At 43.5% G+C, this 26,590-nt stretch overlaps 1 protein-coding gene across 2 annotated transcripts in view; it reads right to left on the minus strand.

The window, feature by feature from the left end:
• Positions 1-1,786: 1,786 nt before the first annotated feature.
• Positions 1,787-26,590, minus strand: part of PAWR (pro-apoptotic WT1 regulator) — a 209,559-nt gene continuing 184,755 nt past the window's right edge. For both annotated transcript variants that reach the window (XM_069228776.1, XM_069228777.1), the window contains exons 6-7: positions 6,405-6,509; positions 1,787-3,265 (exon numbers count right to left, since the gene is read on the minus strand). In XM_069228776.1, coding sequence (XP_069084877.1) covers positions 3,179-3,265; positions 6,405-6,509 — 192 coding nt within the window. In that variant the 3' untranslated portion in view covers positions 1,787-3,178. The remainder of the gene's footprint in view (positions 3,266-6,404; positions 6,510-26,590) is intronic.

Consider the following 26,590-nt stretch of genomic DNA (forward strand, 5'->3'; position numbering starts at 1 on the left):
AGCTTTTCTTCTCACCAGGCTGTGTAAAAGGCATCGGTCCATGGAGTGTAGTGCTGTAGGTACACATTGTGTATATTCTTGTCATCTAATGTTGGGCTCAGACGTGTGGCAGTTGCTTTTCATTCAAGAAGTCCTTCTAGCCACGAAGTATAGCGACCCCACCCATTACTTGTAATGCGCATGGCTCTATTGTCAGATTGTTTTTTCCGCCCAAAGGAAGAGGATATGATTGGAGCATAGAGATTCAAGAAAGAAGGCCATGCAAAGGAATCGTGAAAGTAAAGACCGAAAATATGTCTACAGCAACCCAGAGCTTCCGGTGAGAAGGGTGAATCTACAGTACTACTTGTCACGAACAGACTCTTACGGGGCAAGTAACATTTTCCGTTTTGTTGCATGTGTAGCTCTACATACATATGCAATACATTGACTGTAAAGTAACCTTCCTTTAAGCTGTGGCTAACCTCAGGATGTTGAAGAAGACTAAAAAGTGTATCTAACACAGCCTGGCGGGCAGACCAAGTTGCTGCTTTAAAGGTGTCAACTATAGGAATATTACCCAGGAAAACGAAGGAGTTCCTTTTCCATGGGTTCAGAGTGGTCTGGGAGGTACAGGCAAGGTATTTTGGCTCTGGCAAACCGGTCTGAATACATTGGACTAGCCCGTATGCCATACTTGCCTTGGACAGCGCACTGCCTTTGTGTGGTTTGGAGAAAGAAATAAAGCTGTTGAATCTTTTAGAATGGCTTATTCCTATAAATGTAATACCTTAGTGCTCTTCTGACATCTAATGTATGAAAAGCTTGTTCTGCTACTGATTCTGGAAGAACACTGGGAGTTCTGTAGTTTGATTAATGTGGAAACTAGAGGCTCCCTTATTGTGGAGAACCTAAAAAGGTTTCTTACAGGGTAAGGGCTTGAAGCTCACTGACAGGTCTTAGGGAAATGATAGTTACTAGGAATGCTACCTTCCAGGAAAGGAACTGCAGGGTGCATGAGTGGTGTAGGTCAAAAGGAGAGCCAATAAACCTTGTTAGAACAATATTGAGGCTCCACAACGGGAGCAGTGACACCCTGGGTGGGATAACCCATTTCATTTGAGTCCCTCCATAAATGCCTTAATAGCAGGAACCCTGAAAAGGGAAGTGTTCTCTATTTTGAAGGTAAGTGGCGACAGCTGCCAAATGAAGCCTAATTGAAGTGTACGCAATGCATGACTTCTGCAAGTGAAGCAGATAACAGACGATATCCTGGACCGCTACGTGAAGAGGGGCAATATTTCTAAGAAGACAGTAGTGTGTGAACCTTTTCCATTTAGCGGTGTTGCTGACTCTGGTTGTGGCCCTGTGGGACTCCTTAAGGACAGCCATACATTCTGAAGGTAGAATGAGATAACCAAACTGTAGGACTTTAGGAGCCAAATCGCAAGATTGAATTGTTTGGGGTTGGGACGACAGAGTGCCTTGAGTCTGTGAGAGAAGATCCAGCTGATTGGGCAGCTTCTTTTGAGGTACCAGGGACAGTTCTTGGAGACTGGCGAACCAGGGGTGCCTGGCCCTGGCTGGGACACTAAGATAAGAGTGAGGGACGTCTACTGAAACTTGCAAACCAAAAATGGAAAAAGTAGGAGAGGCAGAAAAGTGCAGCCAATTTATCCATAGTGCAATCCTAGTTATCAGAACATAAATCACAATATTAAAGAATATACACACCTAGCTGATTGTACCCTTAGTAAATGTAGGTCTCAATTGGTTTACTCACAAATAATTTAGATACCAACACATGTTTAGTTTCTGCAAAATATTAAAGCACCAGGCTTTATTAATTTCTCAATACAGAAAATCAACTTTAGGAAAGTCTATTTGCATTTTCACGATTAGCAAATCAAAGGCTTTGTTTTCTTGTACAAATTGTGCATCTTATCTAAAGCATAGTAAATGTTCGTAAACGTCAGAATATGTACACTGTTTATAGTTTTCTCTGGACCAAAACTGCACAGAAAAAAGACTATTCTAAGTTGTAGAAAATGTATCTGAAATAATGTCAATTTAAAACACCATAAAAGTATTTGTTGTGCTATCATTGTAATTGGTTTAGCTTCAAAAACTTGCAATTTTCTACTGGAAGAAATGTGCTTCAACAGGCATTTGAACATTTTATAGCCCCAAAAGAACAAAGAGCGAATTCATGTAAACAAAGCTTAATCCTATTGCTTAAATTTCTGTAATGTATAAGCAATAAACATTCTTGTTTACGTAATATACACACTCACATGTGGAAGAAAACTCCGGTGTAACTCTTAAACCAGCAACATTGACTCAAGTAGGAAGAAATTACATATTTGCCAATGGGATAAAGGTATAATATTTAAACCAATAAAAAGGTCCGAAAATCTTAATATATATATATATATATATATATATATATATATATATATATATATATATATATATATATAAGTTCATGAAACCATTACACAGTGCACTACAAGGACTATACACTTAGTAGTCTGCATTCTATTTTTGGTCTCCATTCTTAACCACAAGTTTTTCTGTGTGCTGGTTGCATTGGGTCCATTTATTCTGCAAATTAGGTTTTCAGATGCAAATGGTACTTCAAAACCTCTTATTATACCTTAGGATGCCAAGTTACATCCAAAGTTTACTCATGTAGGAGCATGTATGTGTGCCACAGGGTCACTGTCTTCCTAGGAGAAGGCAGGTAAGTGCCTAACAGAGAACATTCAACACAACAAAGGGAGTCAGCCTTTTCTTAGGTAAACAGACCTAAAATGAAATTTACAAAAGAGATCAAAAAGTGTGATCAGCACATTTTGGGGGAAATCTTTCCATTCCAGTCTGTGGAAATGCTGTTTCAAGCTGATCATGTGGATGTTTAGGTTTAATGAGATCCAAAACCAGAGAATCGATTTTTGAATAAGGCAAATATAAAGTAAATGAGAGGAAACAAATCCGTAGTGGTTGACGCTATTTCGTTTATAGTCAAAATGAAGCACTCCGAAAGTCAATGTCCACTCTGGTGCTTGGTAATAAATATACAAAGGAAATTATTGCTACACAGCCTTCTGACGACTCTGAAGTATTATTTTTTTGCCTCAACCCAAGATCAATCAGTAGTGTTTCAGCTGTAAGTTTCCCCACAGGGGCTTTCAATCTTCTATCTTGTCAGCTGCCCAACAACTTTCAAAAGGGTTTTATTTTCCTGTTTAAGTTGTTCGTTTTCATCTTCTATGTCATCCAAGTCCTTAAAAAAAAAAAAAAAAAAAAAAATGTAAACGCACAGATACTTTGGAAAAAAAGATTAGCATTTAAGTAATTTAGAACTATTTTAAGGAAAAGACGTGCTTGAAGATGAAAACAATGTTAGCCATTATGGCACCACCCTAAAGTAAAAAATGACCAGGATATTTTAGGCATTTCAGCACTCAAAAAGAGTATGAAATGCTCCTTTTTGTGTAAGGTTTTGAAAGGTGTACAGGAATGCTTTACACCCAGCCAACCAAGCATCAGTGGCTTATGCGTCCTGGCAAAACACTAGGTTAAGCTCCAAGCTTGCAATTATAGAAATGGTACAGAGTGCAAGGATCAACTATTAAAACAGATTAAAACTTAAATGAATAAAGAATTTAAGGTCATAAACCATAATCATAAAAAAAGTACATAATTATTAGCAGAATGCCACAAAAACATGTACAACATAACAAAAAAGGCAGAAGTAACCATTTTCATCATGTTAATGTAGTCACCATTGTCGTAAACACCCATGTCAAGCCTACAACGTAGACAGAAGAAAAGTCAAACACATTTACGTGTCTTTCTTTCAGGACTGGTGCAAAAAAGTAGAATTGCTTGCAACACAGACAGATGGCCACCAGATTGTGGTTTTGCTCATTGGAAAGCTGCCTGCAGACTAACATCTTATTGGACTGTTTTCGGTGGAAGGACAGATCAAGAATGAATCCAACCAAGGCCCCATGGTATCAGAAAGGATATTTGGAGGCCCTACTATAAAGGTTTGAATAGGCAACATTTGCATGTCACCATTAAAGTTACCACCAGGATCTTGCTAAAAGGGAGCAAGGGCTCGGACATAGAAGGGCTAGGTTGCAAGATTTGTCAGCAGGTTTGCCTTGCGTCTCACAATAGGTAGCTACATGTCCAACACTTCTGCTTCTCTACAGACTAATACAGTGAAGGAGACACTCTTGTCTGTGGGGGACCCTGTGAGGGTACAACTCTGTCTCTGGGGAAGCACCTAGGCACCAGCAGTCTGCATATCTAAATATAGTCCAGGTTCAGTTTAATACAGGGGGAGAAAACTGTTCACCTCTCAGAGTGCTCCTCGATAGGTAGTACATTTAGGAGCCCTTGAATAGCTTCCATATCTGACCTAACAAGGCTTCCAGCCCACGAAAATACTGGTATTGAGGGAGAGGCTGTGGTTCATTCAAAGTTGGGGAATGCACCTCAGTAGTGTCTTAGCGAGACGTATGCTTGGAGCGAGCTGATATCAGCTCTGGATGGAAAACATGCAAGAGTCAAATCTGGTGTGGGCACTGCTGGATGTAGGAGTGATCAGAGCTGATGAGGCATCCAGCTTAGGAGTGGAGGTTTGGGATGGTGCCAACAGGGAGTCAAGGCAGAGGCCCAATGACGGACAGTTTGAACCGAGATTTGAACAGCTGGACGAAGTTTGACTTAGAGCTTTCTGGGCCCAGAAGGTTCTCCAGAGGAATCTGGCATTGCCTTGAAAAGTCACAGCATGGTCCCTCTAAAGGCCTATATCTGCTGTGGAGTCTATGACAGCCTACGAAGTCAGGCACACTGGGACAAGTCTCAGAATAAGCTCCAACTCAGACCATGACAGTAAAATTGGGTTCGGAGAGTGCCCAGTGTGTCACTTCTTCCTAGAGCAGAAGTTGTGTGATGGAGACGAGTCCCATTTGAACTTCTTTTGGACTTTTTGTTTGTGGTGAAATTTGTCCTTCAACTTTGTCTATGAAGTACCAGGAGGGAGAAAGGGAGCTCAAGCAAGAGCAGGAGCACATCTGTTTGGAGTACGACTTTATTCACTTCTTGTGTTCAGCAACAAATAGCTTGGACTCATCTGTTACACGAGTGCAAGTTGAGCAGAGTCCCCAGACACCACACGCAGGAATTGTGAGCATCTGTGACTGACAACTGATTCCTGCAGTGGCAGGTCCATTTAAGACCTTTATTTTTTTTGCTGAAAATGCTATTTTGATATCAGTGAAAAATGTAAAAAGTTGGAGTGAAGTGCTAAATCTGCGTGAAAGTCTATGGAAAGAATTCAACTGATGTTTGTGTATATTGGAGTGGCACCATTGGGCAGCTCGGCACGGTCACTTCACAGTAACAGAGCAAGGTTCCATCCAGTGACACCACATGCTGGCGCACAGGAGCATTTGCTATGCATAGTCCTGGATCCACTATGGTACGTGGAGATATCCAAAAGTCAAAGTATCTGACAGTAGAAATTTTCATCAGACTGAAGACCGCAATCAGTCTTCAAAGTCATAAAAGCGAAGAGAGAACTAAGTGACTTAATTTGCTCTGGGGCATATTTGATATGCAAAAGCCAGAGAAGGTTTGGGTCTAATGCTTCAAGACACAGGAGTTTTTAAAAAAAAAAAAAAAAACTGGCAAATATCTACAGACCTTTTTTATAGTACTGTGAAAGCTGAACCATTCAAATGGATTCATTTTTTTTTTTTTGTACCATCCAATAGCTATATTGGACACTAAAGAGGGTGGCAAAAATAAGAACTAACAGTTGCGGTAGGTTCTACTTGTAAGCAGACAGGGAAAATGACATTGACATTTCCAGACAGTGTCCAGCATTACAATCATACTGGGAAACAGTAGGGCACAGAATCACCGTTCTCACAAACAAAGGACCAGAGTAAACAACCTTAATAGTAGTTTACATGTTGCTAGTAATCCTACACAAAGGTAAATGGTTAAAAAGAAGTTGCTATTGCATCTTTTTTTGTTGATAAGACAATAGATAGGTAAAAACATGATTAAAGACTTCCGTCTGATCAGCTGTTTAATGTGGAACGGAAAAGCCTATAACGTGGACTATTTTCTGTTAACAAAGGCAAATGTACAGAGTTAATTTGTATTTCTTTTAAAGTAATCACCAACAGCAGTGTTAGGTGACAGAACTCTGCTTTGGGCGAAGAGAGTTCAAAAGGCTTTGTGCTGTCTGCAACAGAAATGTTGATTACATGGGCTATGGGAAAATGGACATTATTCCCAGTGTCAGCACGTCTATGTCTTTAAAAGAAATGCAAAAAGTGCCATTTTCCAGGCTTTATATGAAGAAATGAAACACTTCGAAATGCTAACAAATTACTCACTCTGTTCAACAGGTCAATTTCTTCCTTCATTTTCTCTATTATTTCTTCTTTGTCTTGCAAGATCTTCACTAATTTCATATTTTCTTGTCTCTCCTGTGCCAGTTCCTTCAAGAAAAATATTAAATATACTGAGTGATATTCAAGCGCCATTTGACAAAACACAATAATAGTTAAAACAATTAGATATTCGTATTCATACTCTACAATGGGACCAGGTACACATCTGGCTAAACACATGGGGACGTTTACTGGCTAAATGACAGTGAAACGGAATGCAGAAAAAATGTGTAAAATTATTGTTTAATGGTACTGAAAACTGTACACAACCTCTCATCGCAATGGAAATAGAACTTGACTTAACACTTATGAAACATTCCTCAAAAACTGCAATGTTCTCTACATCTTTACAATCTGAACTGCATGGATTAAATTGCATGGGCTGTTCTGAAAAATCTACTTGCTGCTTTGGTCTTACAATTTTTTAAATAAGTGCTTAATTGACATTTACAACAGTGACATTGTCAATATTGGCGCGAGGAGGACTAAATACATTTATAGTTTTAGTACATCTCAAACCAACCGATCCGCTCTAGGTGCTGGACGGATTAAATAAAACAGTTGCCTCTTTACTCCAAGTAATAAGAATTTTCAGATTTTTTTTGTGGAAGTCTATATAGGAAATCTGAACCCCACTGGTTATTTTCCCACAGTTAAGGAAATAATAAGTGCAAAACGTGTTCACAACGAAACCACTTACCTTGTAATAACTGATATCTGGATTTTGTTTTTATAAAGTAGCACCTTATGAATCTTTCCTGAAAGTCATCTGGCATCATGACCAAAACTATGTGCAGACATGCTAAAGTTCCAAAATCATGTCTGCATACAACCTTTCAAAAGACATTTAAATTGAGTTACACAAAGCAATCGGTAGGATTGTGCAGGTTGTATTCTACTCAAACATTCGTCGTCTGCATCAGTTTAAAAAGAAAGGTAGGTGCAGCCTCAGGGTATCCCTTTGGACTCCAAACAGTGAATCTGGATGAGATTTTGGTAGACTTCAAGCGAGTGAGATAAAGGTAAATTGGAGTTTGACTAGTAAAGGGGAAGAGTGCAGTAATGAAGAAGAATCAGAAACTCATCACTGCAAGACATTGCTAACATATACCCAAGTGATCAGGATCAACACTGGAACAAATTAAAAATCACAGATGTGCTGTACATAAAACTGTAATTTGTTACGAAATAAGCAGAAAAGCCGCATAGCTGCTGTGTAACCTGCCTGCACTGGTATTCTGGCAGAAAAAAGTGAATGCCTGGGATATGGCTCGAAGTGCCAAAGGTTGGAATGAATTTAAGCATTCCACCCATCATTTTCTATTTTTTTTCTGTGGGGTTCAATGTGACAACCACTGCTGCTGGTAATGACCCCATGAGGCTATATTGAAATATAGCCACAAGTATGTGATGTCAGAGCAAGTGTATTATTGTCTGATAAGAGTTTTACAGTGTAATGCCTAAGTAAGACAATGTTCGTGGTGTTTGATAGGAAGGCATTATTAAAACTGAATACTCAAAAACAGGCCTGAATATTAACCAAAATTATAATTCTATTCATAAAATCCCCCTGGCAGGTGTAACCTATTATCTGGCGATCTTTCAATGGCGTCAAAAATAGGAGATGCGGATTACAGGCAACCACACAACATCAGTTGAAGTTATATGCAGGAAAAGGAGAAGAACAGTAGGAAGGTTAACGCTTGCAATACCTTTAAAGAAATTAATGGACAGTCAGCTTTTAAGTTGCACTTCAAAACACTTTAGCTAGGTTGTTCCTGGTGAACATTGTGAAATTAAACAGGTTTTGGCAACACCAATGAGTTTTGTCTTTAAAAGACCAGGCTCTTGTCTTTGCCAATGATTTGTAGCTTTAGCAGCAGCAGAAAAACAATAATTCCAAAATAGCTGTGTGATGAATGGATAGCCATCTTGGAATGGTTTTTCAAGTACAGAAAAGCCATTACAAGATGGCTGCAAAACAGGGACACCCATGAATACGAGTGGGGATGCACCAGTGGCTATTTTGGCAGTTTAATCTCCCCCCCTCCCCCCCACACACACCCAACATGGTCAGTGGCCTTTTTATGAAAGATAAAAAATATACCACATGCAGGACCACAAAAACAGAAGCAATTCACTCTGTGGCACTCTGCATCATCTTGCTGCTACAAAAAAATAAAGGAAAATTGGAAGGAAAAAAAACCAAAAATAAAACAGAAGAGGGAGGGCTGCAATTTCAATTGAAAAATAACTTTAAGGACAGAAAAATAACCAGAAAGCTGAGAGTGAAATAAATGACAGCTAAAAGACAAAGGAGAATGTCACAAGACCTAATTATCTAGTAAAGAAATGCTGAGAATAGCCAAATCAATATTGGTTATGCCTAATTCACAGGCTAAAGAAAAGATAATGGACAGAATGCCGAACAATGCACACAGTCACAGATCTGGGTTTAATCCATCTTTTTCTGTCCACCACGCCACCCCAGTTTGGATCCAGCCATACGCAAATCAGTCTTGACCCTACTCCCCAAGGGAACAGTCCAGCCTGAACTGCCAAGCCAAGTCCTCCCTGGAATGAAAACAAGCAACCTGGGACCGGTTTCAGGGTATCACCCCTCATCAGCCACTTTAGCTTGAATCCAGTGGTGCAGTGAGCATGGGACACACGTCTGGGCATACTCTTCCCACTTAGGGTGACAAAAGCAAAAAGAACAGAGGATGGGCAGAATGCTGGACAATGCAAACATTCACTGTCAGTCACAGAGATCTGGGTTCAATCCATCTTTTTGTTTTTTGCACACCACCCCAGTTTGGATCCAGCCATATGCAAATCAGCATCTGTGTTCTTTACCTAAACTGTTCCATTGCTTCCACAATTGGCGCACCTCTGGCACCCAGCTAAGGCCCTTGTAAAAGGTACCAGTGCACAGTGGTACAAAGGGCTCCGTGGCCACTCGTGTTGACCATTGTTCACTACATACCTTAAGATAGCTTCCTCACACTTACAGAGTCCAGGAATTAGCTTGGGGCCTGTAGGGGCACCCTGCTCATGCAGAGGTACCCTCGCACCTAGAGACATGAACCCTGCCCTTGGGCTGAAGGATCTACCTGATTGGTGACTTACAATGTCTAAGTGCAGTGGTCAGGTTTGGTGGTGAAAAGATGCATGCACCATTTCACACAGGCTACAATGGCAGGCCTGCAGACACAGTTTGCATGGGATCCCATGGGTGGCACAATACATGCTGCAGCCCATGGGGGACACCTGGTGTACCAATGCCCTGGGCACCTAGGTACCATATACTAGTGACTTACATGGATGCACCAGTAAGCCAATTGTGGATATAAAAGGTTACCAGCAACTACATTTAAGGGAGAGAGAACGGTCACTGGGTTCCTGGTTAGAGGGATCCCAGTGAGCCACAGTCCAAACACACTGACATCAGGCAAAAAGTGGGGGTAACTATGCCAGAAAGATGGCACTTTCTTACAGTGGGGTTACTCAAGCTGTGTCTAACCTCTTTGGGTAAACTAGGGATAGCCCTGGCTAGGATAGAATTAGCAGAGGTGGATGCTTTTGGCACCAAGATAAAAACAATGGGTGAAGACATTGAAAACACACATAAGAGGCATTTCAGATTGGGTCATATCACTGTTGATGTAGGTCAGTTTCCCAGAGAAAATTACCTGAACAGGAATATGTAGGGCAAAGTAAACCCTGGAACAAACCAGCCTGTTTCCTTACTCTTCCTCACCTGACAGACTAGGAAGACTCTCCCAGGTTTGGATGAGTCTCCTGGCCTGTGGGTGGGGGAGGGGAGGGCTTGTGTAGGAAACGTGCCCCTTGTTGCAGTACTCCCCACACACTTTTTACCTGATATTTGATGCTAACTTGACTGTGTATGCTGGGATCCTGCTAACCAGGCCCCAGCACCTGTGTTCTTTCCCTAAAACTGTACCACTGTTTCCACAATTGGCACACCTATGGCACATAGATAAGTCCCTTGTAAAAGGTACCAGTGGTACCAAGGGCCCTGTGGTCAGAGAGGGTCTGTAAGGGCTGAAGCAGATATTATGCCACCCTAAGGAACCCCCTCACAATATGCATGCACACTGCAGATTGTGTGTTGGTGTACAGAAATTTTTAAAATGTCGAGATGGCACCCCTCCCTGGGTGCCATGACTGCAAAACACTGCCTGTGTCATGGATGATTCACCCCTCTAGCAGGCCTTACAGCCCTAAGGAAGGGCGCACCACACCCCAGGTGAGGGCACAGCTGCATGAGCAATGTGCCCATACAATGTATAAGTGCATTCTTAGACATTGTAAGTGCAGTGAAGCCATATTTTGTACATGGGCTGGGAGTTGCCACTACAAACTCCACAGGTCCACGATGGCTTCACAGAATGCTGGGAGGTTTGGTATCAAACGTCTCAGCTCAGTTAACCCACACTGATGCCAGTGTTAGATTTATTGAGAAATGCATACAGAGGGCATCTTAGAGATGTCCCCTGAAACTCCCCCAACTAGCTAGTGTGTGGCTGACCGGTTTATGCCAGCCTGCCACCAACAGACAAGCTTCTGACCTCATCGGGTGAGAGCCTTTGTGCTCCCGGGAGTCAGGGACAAAGCCCGCTCTGAGTGGAGGTGCTTCACACCTCTCCCCCCCAAAACGGGAACAGTAACACTTGGCGGTGAGCCTCAAAGCCTCCTGCCTTTTGTTAGGCTGTCCCAGGGCACTCAAATCAATGGAGAAATCCCCCGAACCAAGGCCTACTTTTTTAGGTGCCTGGTCTGGCGGGAAAATTAGTAAGCAAGAAAAGGGATGTTCACCCCAGCTGGGACCACCCCTGGGGTGCCCAGAGCTGAGTTGCACCCCTCTCTTTAGAATCCTCCGTCTTGTTTTGGAGGATGTTAGCCAATAAGGTTAGGAATGTGTCCCACCCCTCCCCAAAGGGAGTAGGCACAGGAAGCTTGTAGCCACCCTCAGAGTCAGTAGCCACTGGCTACTGCCCTCTGACCCCTGTAACGCCCCTATAAGTAATATTTAGTGGCAACCCTGAACCTTGCTCTTTAGATTCATGAAGACCTAAATAAGAAGGACTGAAGAGCCGCACCAGCAGTGAAGACTCCAGACGACAACTCACTTGGTCCCAGCCCTACCGGCCTGTCTGCAGCTTCAAGCCTCCTGCTACAAATACAAAACTCATTCCGCAGGACTGGCCACCTCTACATTGGTTTCATTAGGCACCGACACCAACTTTGATCTCTGCACCCAGCCGGTTCTGTGTTGCTGGTATTGCACCCTTGGTGTCTTCTTAAATTTTTCCCTGTGGACACCTTAATCCCTGAAGACTGGGACAGTACGTTGAGTGCTTACCTGTAAACTGTGCTTGTACCTTTCATCCCCTAGGGCTGCATTGCCTTCAATGATTTTTACACTACATACCTTCTTTTACTACAGAAAAGTATTGCTTACCTGAAACCTATATTAACTGTGATTTACAAAGTGCATATGATACTTAAAAAAGATACATTCTTGAAACTGTACTTACCTGCAACAAATATCCTTTTGGTTCTAGAAATAAAGTAACAAAGTATATTTTTTGACACAAACAATTGGACTCAATCAGTTTTTATGAAGCACAGCTACTCACCTGTGAGGGTCTTAAGGCGCTGGTGGTGGGTCTGGGCCTAATTCAAAGAGCCATGTCTTGTGGGTCTTCCTGAAGATGGCGAGTGATGGGCTTTGTCTGAGGTGCGTGGATAGGTTATTCTAGCTCTTGGCTGCAAGGTAGGTGAAAGTTCTTCTTGCTGTGGTTTTTCGGATGCGTGGAATGATGGCTAGTGCTTGCTGGGGGGGGGGGGGAGGAAATCGGAGGGGTCTGGCGGGGTTATTAAAAGAGATGCGATGATTAAGGTAGGCCGGTCCGATGTTACGAAGGGCCTTATAGGTGCGGGTTAATAGTTTGAAGTTGATTCGACCATCGGGAGCCAATGGAGGAGTCTCATGTGTTGATGTGTTCCTGGCGGGGGAGGTGCAGGACGAGTCTGGCATTGGTGTTTTGGATGAGTTGTAGTTTCCTGAGGTTCTCTGTCGTAGTGCCAGTGTAGAGTGCGTTGCAGTGGTCGAGCTTGCTTGTGACTAGGGCATAGGTGACTATCTTGCGGCAGTCGTCCGGGATCCATTTGAATATTTGGCAGATTTGGCAGAGGGTGTGCCAGCAGGAAGAAGTGACGGCATTTACCTGTCAGGTCATTGTTAGGGAGTAGTCGAGGATGATTCCCAGGTTGCGGGCGTGGTCAGTCGGAGTAGGTGGGACGTTGAGTGATGTGAGTCACCAGGAGTCATATCAGGCTGAAGTTGAGTTTCTGAAGTTGATGAGCTCGGTCTTGTCTGAGTTGAGCTTGGGGCAGCTCTCCCCCATCCAGGCAGTGACGGCTTTCATTCCAGTGTGAAAGTTGCTCTTGGCTTTGTCCGGGTCTTCAGTGATGGATATGATGAGTTGTGTGTCATCGGCGTATGACACGATGTTCATTCCGTGGCCTCTGATGATGACTGCAAGCGGGGCCATATAGATGTTGAAGAGCTCAGGGAGGATCCCTGAGGGACTCTGCAGCTGACTTCTGTGGTTTGGATATGAAGGGAGGGAGCCTGACTCTGTGTTCTTCCCGTGAAGAAGGAGTGAAACCATTGCCAGGCTTTTCGGCACATTTCTACGTCGTGGAGTCTGGTGCATAAGGTGCTGTGGGAAACCGTGTTGAAGGCTGCTGAGAGGTCTAGGAGTATGAGTGCTGCAGTGTAGCCTCAGTCGAGGAGTCTGTGGATATCATCTGTGGCTGCAAGAGCTCTCTTCGTGTTGCGGTTGCTGTGGAAGCCGCACACTGGAGTTAGTCATTGAGTGTGTGTGCCTCATTTTTTGACACTGTGTGCACAACAAATACTTAGCCCTACCCTCTGATAAGCCTAACTGCTAGCCCACAATACCACAAAACAGAGCATTAGTATTATCTACTTTGACCTCTATAAAGCCTCTGGGAAACCACTGGACTCTGTCAACACTATACTTTACTTTGGTGTCGTATATACAAAGCCAGCTTCCTACATGGTGATTTATTAAATGAGGTATCATCGAATTGCAAAACCTTTAATAAGAAGGATTGAGACAGTCAGGCATGAGACTGAGTGGAAGCTAATCTCAGAAATAAAATGTATACAGAGAATGGAAGATAAGAAAAGGGACTCCTTAAAGAAAGGAGAGGAATCAGGTGGGAGTAAATCAAGGTCAATTTTCCATGCAGGGTTTAGGAGTATAGTGGGAGAAGGCTTTCTGAGTTAGCAAGCAATAGAAGGCAAGCTGTAAAAAGAAACAACGTTATACATTGTGCTCCATATCCAGGGCAGACATCTTAAATATGTGGTTCTGACAGAACACATCATTTAAACACTAACAGCCCAAGCCTGTTGTGTCCCAAGCCTAGGACAGCCCTTTTAGATACATTGTGAAGTATCCCAACCTTGGTAAAGGACTGCACAAAGGGAGTTGGCACATAAAAAGAAAATCTCATTTAAAGATCTCCCCTCACTATTCTGTAAATAGAAGGTTTCTTCAGTCATTAAAAGTGAGTTACTTGGCACTGGCTGACAGTGTCTTGCCAATACGTAATCAAATGTATCCCCTGTATTGTCATTTAATCCGTTTCAAGAGTATGTTGTGTGTGTGTTTGTGTATGTGACGACTGTAGTGTATGCATTATTATATGTATAATCAAAGGAGAGTGATTAGGACCTGTGGGTTCTAGTCTGGATGTCCTGGGCCTGTTTCTGTCCACAGGTTGGGGGGAAAGTGGTTTCCCCAGAAGGTTGGAACTTTATCAGGTTGCAAGAGGGAGAAGGCTTAGACTGTAAAACGAGGACAAAGGAGAAAAGGCTCCTATAGAAATGTGATTAGGTCCTTCCTTTAGCACTGCCATCTGATAGATGGTGCAGGTGAATAGGGCTGCAGTATGTTTTTCAGACTTAAAAGGGGCCTTTAGGGGAGACCAGCCTTTTCTCTCTTTCCCGATCACAGTCTTGTGGCTGTAATAGCCAGGTGAAGATAGTTCACACCTGTTTGTGCCTCGGCTGTTGCTGCTCCAGGCTGGAGAACTCCCTGCTGTGAGGGGAGTCATCCCAAACAAAGGCTATGTCTGCAGAATTGCATAGAGAGGTTCTTGAAAAGAAAGCCACCCCAAACTAATTCTCTTGCCAGATCCTCTTGTCTTGATCCTTTTAAAATCCCTGTTTCCATCACACCTAAGAACAACAAAAAAATGTGTTTCATTCCCATTCCCCCAACTCCTGATTGTGTATAATCCACCCAGACTTTTTCACCATCGTGTGTATACTGTGTACTGGGTGGAGGATTTGGCTGACCTTTCAGGGCGTGCTGCCACGTCACCCACACATGCTTGAGGGCCAGCCTCACTGCCTTGAGAAAGATTGCAAGTGTTACAAGGTATAGCCACAAAAACCTACTTATTTCAAGCTACACATGCAGCTATTCCAACAACAATTGGGGTAGATTTTGAATAGAAAAAATAAAATCAGCAAAACGTATTAAAAAAATAGAGAATCACATCTTTCCGTTTAGCTACATTTAGGCTGCTTTGCAGATTCCACCAGATGACACTGGGTAAACTTTTGACCGTATTGATGGTAAGCTCTTCTGTAGACTCAATGGTTGCTAACGAAAACTAAGGGAATCTTTTGTCTGTTGAAAGGCTGCAACTAACTACAGAACATTCTCATATCAAAGTTGCAGGAGGGTTGCATTCAATGCACAATGTGGGAGGGGCAGGATGTATGGTGGTTAGGGTGTGCTTTCAGTGAATGTTTTGCAGGCTCCCTGTGATGTGCATACAATCACCTGTGAGCGGAGGGAAAATGCAAATGAGGGATGAGTAACCCTAAGCAAGGGGATCCTCCTAGGAGCCAGCAACTCTCACCCAAGTGTCAGACAGGGACTGCAGAAAGCACTCAGATGCATGGAACCAGGGTGGGCTGCCGAAAATCACCCAAAACAACTGAAGGGGTGCAGAGTGCCTGGCAGCAAGATTGGGTGCCCAAGTGGCCAGAAGGACAAGGGGCAACGAGGAGCACAGAGGGAGACAGAAGTGAATAAACTCCAAAGAATGGGAACGGGTTGTGGTGTTGACAATGAGGTGGGCAAAATGCTCATCACCAAAGAATAGGGAGGGCATCAACACCAGCCTCAAAGTTTGTGAGGTGAGCAACAGCCTCAAAGTTTGTGAGGGGACAAGACAGCCAGGAGGCAAAAAGAAGCAAACTGACTAGCTAGAACTTGGAGAGAGGGATTTCTAGCACCAGAGAACAAGGATGGATCTAAGCAACCAAATGCAGAGAAACTCAGGCAGTTAGCAGCAGTAGAGGAAGCAGTGCTCATCATGGGTATTATGACAAGGGCTGAAGCCATTTTGGTCCCAATGTACCAATGCCCCCACACAAGGCAAAAGTCTGGAAGCCAACAACCGGGAGAGCAGCTTTGTATCTACATTCAGCATTGACGAGCCTGTATGAGACCAGTTCCTTAGGCTCCTTATCTGCTTTGGGTGTATATTATGGCTTCCTTCATGGTCAATGGAAGAGCTCCCACTTGGTAAGCCTCCAGATACACCTCCAACAGTCTATCCGCCTGGGGGTCAGGATAAGTTTGATAAAATTTCAATGGAAACACATCTCCCCTGGGTGCTTTCTTCTTCGTCAGTCCGCTTATGCCTGAAAGTACTTCCTACTGTGTAATCTCTGTCTCTAGTTCCAATCTATGCTCTTGTGATATCACCAGAACACCAAGCTGTTCCAGAAAGGTCCCTATGTGACTTCCACCCTCCTACTGTGGCTTCATATAGGCAAGAGGCAAGTAATTAGCCAGAAGCGTATGTGTACAGGCTTGTTTCATGCCCTCGTCCCATCAGTCCCAGTCAGGAAGAGTATTAGGGGAGACAGAGCCTCCCTCTTCAGTAGCCCTGCTAGCAGATGCCCTGATTTATCCCCTCAGTGGGGAGCCTTTGCTAGCAGACACCCTGATTTATCCACCTCAGTGTGGAGCCTTTGACAACTGCTTTGGAGTGTTTGCTTATGTAGTGTGCCCCACAGAATAGCTATTTTGTAGTCCAAGTCTAGTCTAGCAAGCGCCCCATCAGTGAAGGTTCATCGCACTCTCATGCTTGTAACAGAGTCTCTATGGTCTGTGTTTGTGAGTTCTCGGCTCAGGTAACATTTGATACCATCTTGGAGAGGCACTCCCCTTTCATCAACTCTTTCAGTTCATCTGACTCTGTCGCTCTCATATTTGTGGACCCAGTTTTCCTGAAAGGTACGTCTAGGGCCTCTAACTTCTGAGTGGAACGTCATATCAGTCAGAGGCTCCGCATTGAACATCCAAGAGAACAGAGGCTCTCGCAACAAATGTCATCGTAGGTCACAAGCAGCAGGGAATAGTCAGACAGAAATATGTTGGGACATTGGGCACTTTGTACTTTAGCCAGCTGTGCCTGGCTGGGGAGCTCATAACTAGGGCAAAATCAGTCCTGGGTTGCTTGTGTACCGGTTCAGGGAGTACCAGGTCTGGCAGTTCATGCTGAACTGTTCCCGTAAGGAGCAGGGTTGAGAACGATTTGCATATAGCGGGGTCCAAACTGAGGTGGCATGGTGAGCAAAAGAACGATGGGTTGGGATACTACGACAAGCGATTTCCAGTGGTTAGACAAATTGCTCTACTTTAGGTGGTACAGGTAAGCCCATACGTGGGTACCATGCTCACTACGCCACTAGAACCAAATGGCAAGCATTGTTTTTACTTTTTGTGTGTTTGATATAGTCAGCCTTGATTCAACACTTCACTCTACTTAACACAATTTACATTATCCAGCTTAGACAGACTTTTTTTTTTTTTTTTTTTTTAAAGGAAAAAGCTGATGCATGCTGCATTTTGCACTAGCCTTTCTGAAGAACCAGGATTTTTGGAATTGTCATGATTTACCAATAGGGTAGTCTAGCTCTGGCACATCCTCCATTTTGCTCTCTTTCTGTCACTCACACAGTGATCACCAGTGTTCCAAACAAGCTCTGCACGGCACTGGTAGTAGTGTAGGTCCTGCTAAATGTAGAAACTGTGAGGAAAATGAAAATATGAATCATGGAGCCGATAGCAGGTTGAATTCCTTGTTTTCTTCGAATTCCCCCACTTCAAGTCTTCTGACCCTTTTCACCTCTCATTTACCCCCACTTCAAGTCTTCCTTCTTTCACTCTCTCCTCTGCCCTTTTCGCCATTCATTAAATTCCACTCCTTCTCATACCGCTTTTCCACTTCTCTCCTACGGTCAGGCAACTTTAACTTGCACATAGCCAAAGTAGCATATGCACAGCAGACAAAAAACATTAGGCGGTGTATCCTACTTTTAGAGTGGAATATAATGTGTGTTTATCCCAATGAAAACATGCCATACAATGTACTAGAGGACCCAGGGTCCCGGGCCTTTTTTGTATGGTGGCTAAATTCAATCCACTTGCCTACAACTTGCTATGCAGCATATGGGTTTCAGTGCTTCCTTACTCATGTTTAGGTGTTTAGGTGTTCTCCACTTAGCAAGTGTACATAGTTAGTTAAACTGTAAGAGATAGAAAATCCTGGATTCTGAGTTTCACAAGGGTTACCTCTGTAAACTTGTTTGACTGTAAAGGCTTTGAAACTGAAGGTGATTCCTTGGAATGTGCTTTCTTCATACATGCTCCCAACTTCCTGCCAACACCAAGTGTTGAACAGATTTTAAGGAGAGCAGGGATGCCATACCACTCAATCAATGTGCTCTTAAAGTCAAATCCTTATCACTCCATCTTGCTCCAGGGTAGCGTACCTGTGGGGAAATTCACATTGCTCTATGATGCCCCAAGGGGGATGCTACTCTCATTGGGATTCTCATCTCTTTGGAATGCTTAAGCAGGAGTTTTCCTTGGGTTTATCACTTGGCTGAATTGCACTTCCCATGAGTGCCTAGGAGGCACTCCCTGCAATCATCTCTCCTACAATTCCTGTAAGTACCTCTTATTCTTATAGGGAGCACTAGCCAGCTCCACCAAGTCCTTCAAGAGCGGTGTCTGGCTTCCAACTTATCTTCTGTGGGCATTTGTGAATTATCTGGGTACAGTGCTGCATTACCTCATTAGTCAGGGACCCCAAGACTCACCAATAACCAATTTGAACTAAGGAGTTCAAGTGCTTCGTGGTAGAGAAGCTTATGCAAATAAGCACACAATTACACTGGAGTATGCACACCTTTGAAGGAGTGCAGACGTCCTTTCCAGAATGCCCTCACTTTTCTTTCACTAAAATAAAGACATGACCATTTCTGTACCATGCAACAGGAGACCATTAATGAGCGTTTCAAACTGTGAATGTGAACTGTGAAGAGCATTCACCTTCGGCAGCAGGTCCCCGTAGTCAAGCGTCTTGCACTGATTATCAGTTTCACATGTTCTAGGGGGCAAGGATGTTATGAAGGAGCAAAGGATCTCAAAAGGTACAAACAAGGACAGAAAAGCAATTAGGCACAGGTTGGATCACTTCAACAACTAGAAATCTCAGATCTGTCCTTCTAAACTGGTGGAGTCTTGTCTGAAATTATTAAGTCTTAAATTTGCAATTACAAAATGCAATGTAAATTGACAGGAAGTGAGAATAAATACTCTCCAGCCTTGTGCGTTTGTTTGGTAAATCTAATTTGGATTATGGAATTAATTCAAAACAGATTTAACCAACAAAACGTCACCAAAAGGAATATTTATATTTCAGATTTTGCGGTACATTCACTGCTTTGGCGCCCTGAAGCACTTTTCTGTGATGGATGCTACCACTATGACCCACTCGGGCCAGTGTAAGCCAATTAACATGGCCTAAAGAACACCGACAAGGTCCCATGTCCCCCCAGGACCCATTCCCAATGCAATTTTTGGAAAGTGGCTCATTTTATGTGGCTTCAGATTACTGTACACAGCCTGTTGCTGTGTAGTTGCTAGAGGATTTACAGGTGAAAGGTTATCACAGCTGTGGCAAGGAAGATCACGTATGCAAAATCAATGCACCCCCTTAAAGTGTTTGTTGCACCTTAAACTCCTTTCACTTGTTTTACATTATGGTGTTCTGAGAAGCATACCCATAGGAGTGACACCTTTTCAAACAGAAGGATCATAAACCTGATCACGAATATCTTCAGCAGTTGTGCACCGACACAGAAGGGGCCCGTGGCTGGTTTTACTGAAACTGCTTTGCTTGTACTACAATTATTAAGTCAGAAAATCTACAATAGAGTTTAAAAGTTGCTGACGTTATACTTCAAAAACGAAGGGGCAGCCACTGCTCTGTGTATCATAGTATATGCTGCAGACAGTACAACTGAGCAAAAAGAGGTGCGCTGGTATATTCCGAGCTTGAGTACCAATGCAGAATATAGACATGCTACACTCCAGGGTCATCAGTTTCATCTTTCATTCCTATTGCATCCACATACGAATAAAGCGAGAAACGTATTATGCCGAAACAAGTCTTCTCATTTGGCAACATCACTCGTACAATCCATGGGACCATGTTTAATGGAAAAATATTGAGATGCGAGTGTTCCTTCCCCCTAGAGTAGTACATGCTGCACAGAATACAAATGAAAAGTGCCCTGTGCATTTTTCATAGATGCTCAGCAGATAAGTCCCCACAATGCGTTCAGCTGAATAAAAGGCTCACATGCTTGGTAAAGATTAATACCGCCCCTGTGCTCGCTTCCCGTAAAAACAAAATCCCAATGGTATGACTCAAAAGTGTAAAATAAACCCTGTTCATGAAGTGAACTGCATAAGCAAATGACCCAGGGCGTCCTGCATGTCATGAAGTTTCTTAACTAGGTCAGTTGCTTCTCCGTATAGCAGCACGGTTTGCTGTCAATATAGTCCCTATCCCTAACAGTGTGCTTATAAATTCCTTAGCAGGCTTCTCACCAGTGATGAGGTAAAGAAAGAATATGCTCAGATCAGACAGTATTAATGCTTTTATCGCCCCAGTCCTTTCTTGATATCTCAAGACTATGAATAGGGCAATGTGAACTGGTTTGCAATAGCCTAACACTTAGCGACCCAAAATATATTTTATTTGTTAAGCAGAAAATCGTCATTCGGCAGTGACATTTGTATGAAGAATAGAGCAGCGGGAAGGTATGTTAAATGTCAATCATTAACTTTTCATCTGCTGCAATACAATCTTAATGAGATGCAACTATATCAATGTCCAAGCATATCCTTGACATGGAGTAGGGCTGGACTGCAGGAAATAGCCCGAGTCCTGGTAAGTGATAGACATGGAGGTCCGAGAAATGACGAAAAATTATGTGAATGAGCAAATTCAAGGAAAAGGTACAAGGAAGAGAGTGAGGAGCAGTAAAGAAGGGTTGATAACAGGAATGAACAAGGGAAACAGAGTTAAAAAAGAGCAAACACAGATAACCACGATTTTTACAATTTTTTAAACCTATAAGCACACCGGAATTCATTGAAAACAGAACATGAAAACCTGAATATAATATACTCGACAATAATTAAATCGCAAGACAAAATATTTATTTTTCCACCTTGTGTCCAATCCTCTATTCGTTTCCTTTAACTGGGAGACTAAGATTTAATGTTACAGTCCTGAGGTAATATGGTTCAGGATGCAGGGCCTGGAAAAAAAAAGCTGTTTATATCCGTGCAACATCCTAAATGCTTGGCATCCAACACATACACTTCCCTTTATTAATTTTCCTATTTTTCCCTCTCTACTTTCCACCTGGAGTTGTCATAGTTTCTTCATGTAGATCCCCATCTGCTCCCCTAATTTCCTCGCAATCCCCCTTGCCGCCTCTTTTTGAGTCCTATCTACTCGCTCTCCTTTCACAAACATAGGCTGGCCCAAATGCTCCGCCCTTGGTAAACGTCAGTCCCGTCAAGCTAGTTTCTGTAAATGGCCACTAGCGATTGGCAATAGTGTCACCAATCAGACCGAGCTTGACATAAAATTCATGAGATTATGTCAATGCCACCGGATTTACAGAAACATGTGCCTGTGAAGGGCATATATTCTAGTCTGGCTCTGCACTGGACTGAAGAGGAGGGACAAGAGGCAGGCACAGAGCCAGACTTTTATTCCTCTCCAACACAGGTGTCACAGTGTGGACATTCTGCCCGAGTGTGCTGCTCTGAAGGCAGCGTTTGCCACTCGTGTAAGCTTCAGTTCAAGGAGACAAGAGCCCTTTCCAATTGTTGCATCCTTCAACTTCTCCCAGTAGAGAATCTGAAAAACTATGGTCCTTGTTATGTCCGTGGCGGTCTCCGACCACCAGGGTTAAAGTGGCGGTGGTACTGCCAATAGGCTAGCGGTACATACTGCCACATCATGAGATTGGCGGGTTGGCTGAAGCTAACCCGCCACTTTAGCATTCATACCGCCATAGCGGTATGAGCCGCCGGGCCGGGGAAGTGAATCCCCAGCCCGGCGGCCGACAGGGTACCACCCCTGGCATTCTAAGCCAGCCTACCGCCATGTCTTCTGTGGAATTAGCAACACCACGAAAATCATGGCGATAGGCCCTACCAGTGACAGGAATTCCTTCCCTATCACCAGTAGGCGGCTCCCCCCCCCCCCACCAACACTCATCTGACACCCCACATCCCCTCCATCCAAACTCAGCCACCCCACCCCCTCCCCCATACGGACACTAAGACCTCCCACCCCCTCCGATTCATCCACACAGCCCCCACACCCCATACACGCACACAGACACGCACCACGCATACACCCATTAACTTACACATCCATAAACGCATTCATATACACACTGGTATAAACGCATTCATACATGCATTCATACACACACTGGCATACACGCATTCTTACAGACATAAACACACACACGCACAACACGCCCCCCCTTCCCTATCGGACGATCACCTTACCTGCTCTGGGGAGGTCACCTGGCAGGGAATGGGAAGGAGCGCTGCTACCACCAGCACTGCCCCACCAGCTGAACACCGCCAGGCCGTATCACAAGTCATGATACGGCTGGCGGCATTCAACTGGCGTGGTGGTAGCAGCGCCAGCTTATCACCGTCCGCCAGTCTGATCACTGCTGGATTTCCGCCCTTCTTGTGGCGGAAGTCCGGCAGTGCTCATAGTCTGGCAGACGGATGGCAGCCACGGTGGCGGTCTTTTGGCGGCCGTCACCATGGCAGTAGGCGGCTTTTACTGCCAATGTCTAAAAGACCACCTTTATGCCATAACAACAAGCATATACAGGAAGCTTGCAAATTAATCTTGATTGGCTGCTTCTTCTACTGCCATGAACCACCACGTGCTACTTTTTTTTTTATAAATAAAACTGTTCTGACATTGTTTGACCTCAATTTGACTGATGTAATGATGTCTGTGGAAAAAAAAACACCATCCTTAATTTCAACACTCTTCGATTTCTCTAATTAATAATAAAAAAAGGTATGACAATGCAATTCAAAGAGAAAAGGACAAGGAGGCAAGGAGACTTTTCCAAGAAACCCCAGTGGAACCACCGCTACATCCAGGTAGCTTGTTCTGGGATTCCCTTTTAGTTGCCTGACACTGAGTGTAAAGTAATGACCAACCTACAGAGAGATTGCAGCACAGCCTTATTTTATATTGTTTTGTATTTTTTTTACCAGTTTGATTCTTTGTACCAGTTTCATCAGAGATCTTAGATGAGTTGGTGTTCTCTAGCAAAACATTAGGTCCCCGTTGTGCTCTTGAGCCAGGTATATACCCTTAATCAGTGTCAGAGAGTAATTATCAGCCCTTCTACTAATCTGCTCAAGTAAGGGGTGCTTTGTCTCAATCGAGTGCATCATTCGGTCTGGCACGTTTATATAAAGCGAGCACACCAAGAAAGAATACAATGAAGCACAGCTACTAGTTCATTGTTGAAGTAGTTGCAGAGGTGTAATTATTTACAGAAGGATACCAGATCACTATCCACCACTACAATCAGAAATAAATCTCCATCTTCATATATCAAAAATATGCTACATTAACATTCAGCGTTGTTTAAGATCTATGTCCTCTTGGTCTTGAGCATCCAGTTCCAACAGACTCTTAAGTCCCTGCAAGTGGTAATATGTTCTTTACTTTCAGTAATCTTGCACTTCTTCATACAGTTGTCCATAAGCGATGGGTGTGTATCTTTTTCTAGCATAACTCAGTCTCTTTAGTGTTCTCGAGTCTAAATGAATACAATACCTTTCATTCTCTCAACACATGGCTTACCAAATGATTCATTATTGTTTTATTCAGGGATTGCAGACTTCAAGGTACCTAGTCTACATTCGAATTTTTCACCATTTCAAATTATCCTCCATCTTTATTGCATTTTACCAATTCATTTTAATTTTGCAGTAATAAGGGTGCAATTCTCTTGGCAAAGAGTAACACCAGGTGTACTTCTCTCAAAATACACTCAATTATTAGAGTCAAAGAGTCATACTTTAATCAGTTTACTTCAGCATGCTCTAATATTATATACATATTTAAAAATATTAGATCATGTTGCCTGTATACAAGAACATTCCCATACCAAGTGTGTGTACATCCCTCCTTCGTGACAAGTTCTCTTCAGACTTTGACCGACATAACTTATGCTAGTGGGCTGGCATGGGATACATTCGATGTAGGGACACTGACTAGTTTTCAGCAGTGCGTAATTTGAGCCAGTTGTTTCGGGTGTTCAGCACCAGCACTTAATTGTCAACACCAGCACTTATGACAGTCTGCCACATGGAGGTGGATGGTTTATCTAATTTAGAGATGAGCACAACAACAGTTGTTTATTAACTCCATATACCAATGACTAATACCTGCCGTCCAAGCCATTCTTATAGCTTTGGTAACCTGGAATAGTCTGAACTTCCACACCTGTAGCATGGTTAGTAGCTGTACTAGTACTGTCATTTATACCACTGGCATGGGCAATAGGTGCTGCAAGCTGCAGTGGCCTCATGACGAGGGCCCTGGCACTTTAAAAAAAAATGTTTTAACAAATTAAGCACTGGTTTTGTCAACACAGACTTTGCATCAGTACTTTTAAGTGTGCACCACAGGTTTCATTTGCTTTCAGGTAATCTACCTTCCCTTCACATCCTACTTTAGCAAGAAGAAAAATCAACCACGGACAGCCACAGAAATTGTACAAGGGAAGTTAGACACGCTGTCAATCTATGATGAAACCAACAGGATGCAGCAGCAAACATGAGAATTTACATATTTAGCATTTCAGCCAACATCCCCCAGTGCTATTCATGCCTTCTAGCAGCTTGGCTTATTGGGGAAATCTACACATACTTCATCACACTTACACAGATCTCAATTTTCGGTAGCAATTTTACTCTTTCAGCTAGGGTACTTTTAATTTTTTTCTCTTACTATAAATACTCTTCTACAAAGCAAAGCTTCTGTGGATTTCTGCATTTACTGATCTAAGTCTTGAGAAAGGGAATCTGGTTCCTCTTTATGCACTATGATTTCTCTGCTTTTGCCGCAATCACTATACATAACATGTGTCTACTCCTTCAAAATCTCAAGTGTAGTGTCCCACCTATTGCCTCTAAACAGAGAATGCCTCTACGGTAAATGTAGGAAGCTGGCTCTTTAAATACTTTATCAAAATGGGATAGTGAGCAGAGTCCAGGGGTTCCCCAGAGGCTTGACAGAGGCTAAAGTAGTTAATTTGAATGCTCCTTTTGTGGTAGTGTGGGGAGCAGTTAGGCTTATCAGAGGGTAGTGCAAAGCATTTGTTGTACACACACAGACAATAAGGGAAGCACACACTCAATGACTAACTCCAGACCAATGGTTTTTATATAGCAAAAATATAACTTTTGTTAATTTAGTTCTAGAAACACAAGATTAAAGTTGCAGTTAAGTACATGAATAAATAAGTATTCGACATATGTATCAATACCACTTTGGTTAGAGTTGGTAAATTATACAGTTTTTGAATAAACGGCAATAATCTGTTTTAAAAGTTGACAGTGCAAATTTTCAGAAACAGTTCCTCGAAAGGGGGGGGGGGGGGGGAGGCGAGACAGAAAAGTTAGTACAATTTGTAGGTTAGTACAGGACTTACAGTTCCAGTCTCCAAGGGTTAGGATGTCCACAGATTGGGGTTCACATTAACCCTGAACAACCACCCCAAGCAGTAAGGTGCTGGCTGGGTGCAGAGATCAAAGATGAGGCAAAAATTAACATGGGCTCCTACGGAGACTGGGGCAATCTGAATCAGGGCTGCTTGCAGGTAAGTTCTCGTGTCTTCGGAGGGCAGACCTGGAGGGTTTAGAGGACCACCAGGGGAGGGGGGGCACTGGTCAGCACCAAACTTACACCCTCAGTGGTGCAGGGTGCAAACGCAGCAACAGGCTCCCAATGCTTTCCTATAGGGTCAACCTGGGGCTACAATGATGCTGCAGATGAGTCCAAGGGTCAGTTCCAGGAAACCAAGGGCTGGACAAGGAGGGGGCGTCTGCTGGACGTTGCTGCACCCAAAGTCAGATTCCCCAAGGCCAGGGGGCTGAGGGTGCAGGGGTACCTTTTGGCATCAGGAATCTTTGTCCTGTTCTGTCGTGGTCAGGGAGGTCCTCCAGATTCAGGCTGCAGGCTTTGTGTTGGTGGACTGGAAGGGTCAACCGAGGGTGGGCACTTGCTCAGAATCTCCTGGGGACGAGCTCTAGTCGGTTGGGCCACCTGGATACGGGCCGTGGGCGTCCGGTGCAGAGTGAGCAGGATTTGCAAATATGGGGCGGTTCTGGAGTCCTGAGATGGAGTTTCTTCTTGGACAATGCAGCTGTCCACGGAAGTTCTTGGTCCTTTGTGATGTAGGTAGTCCTCTAGACACTTTGGAGAGTTCGCTGGACCCGCAGGATAAGTTGCTTTCGTTTGCAGGGCTTTTGAAGCTGGAGACAGGCTAGTGGAGCTGGGGCCAAGTCGGTTTTCGTCTTCAGTCTTCTGTGCTGGGGTTTCAGCTTAGC

The sequence above is a fragment of the Pleurodeles waltl genome, chromosome 4_1 (genome assembly GCF_031143425.1).
Source record: "Pleurodeles waltl isolate 20211129_DDA chromosome 4_1, aPleWal1.hap1.20221129, whole genome shotgun sequence".
Classification (NCBI taxonomy): domain Eukaryota; kingdom Metazoa; phylum Chordata; class Amphibia; order Caudata; family Salamandridae; genus Pleurodeles; species Pleurodeles waltl.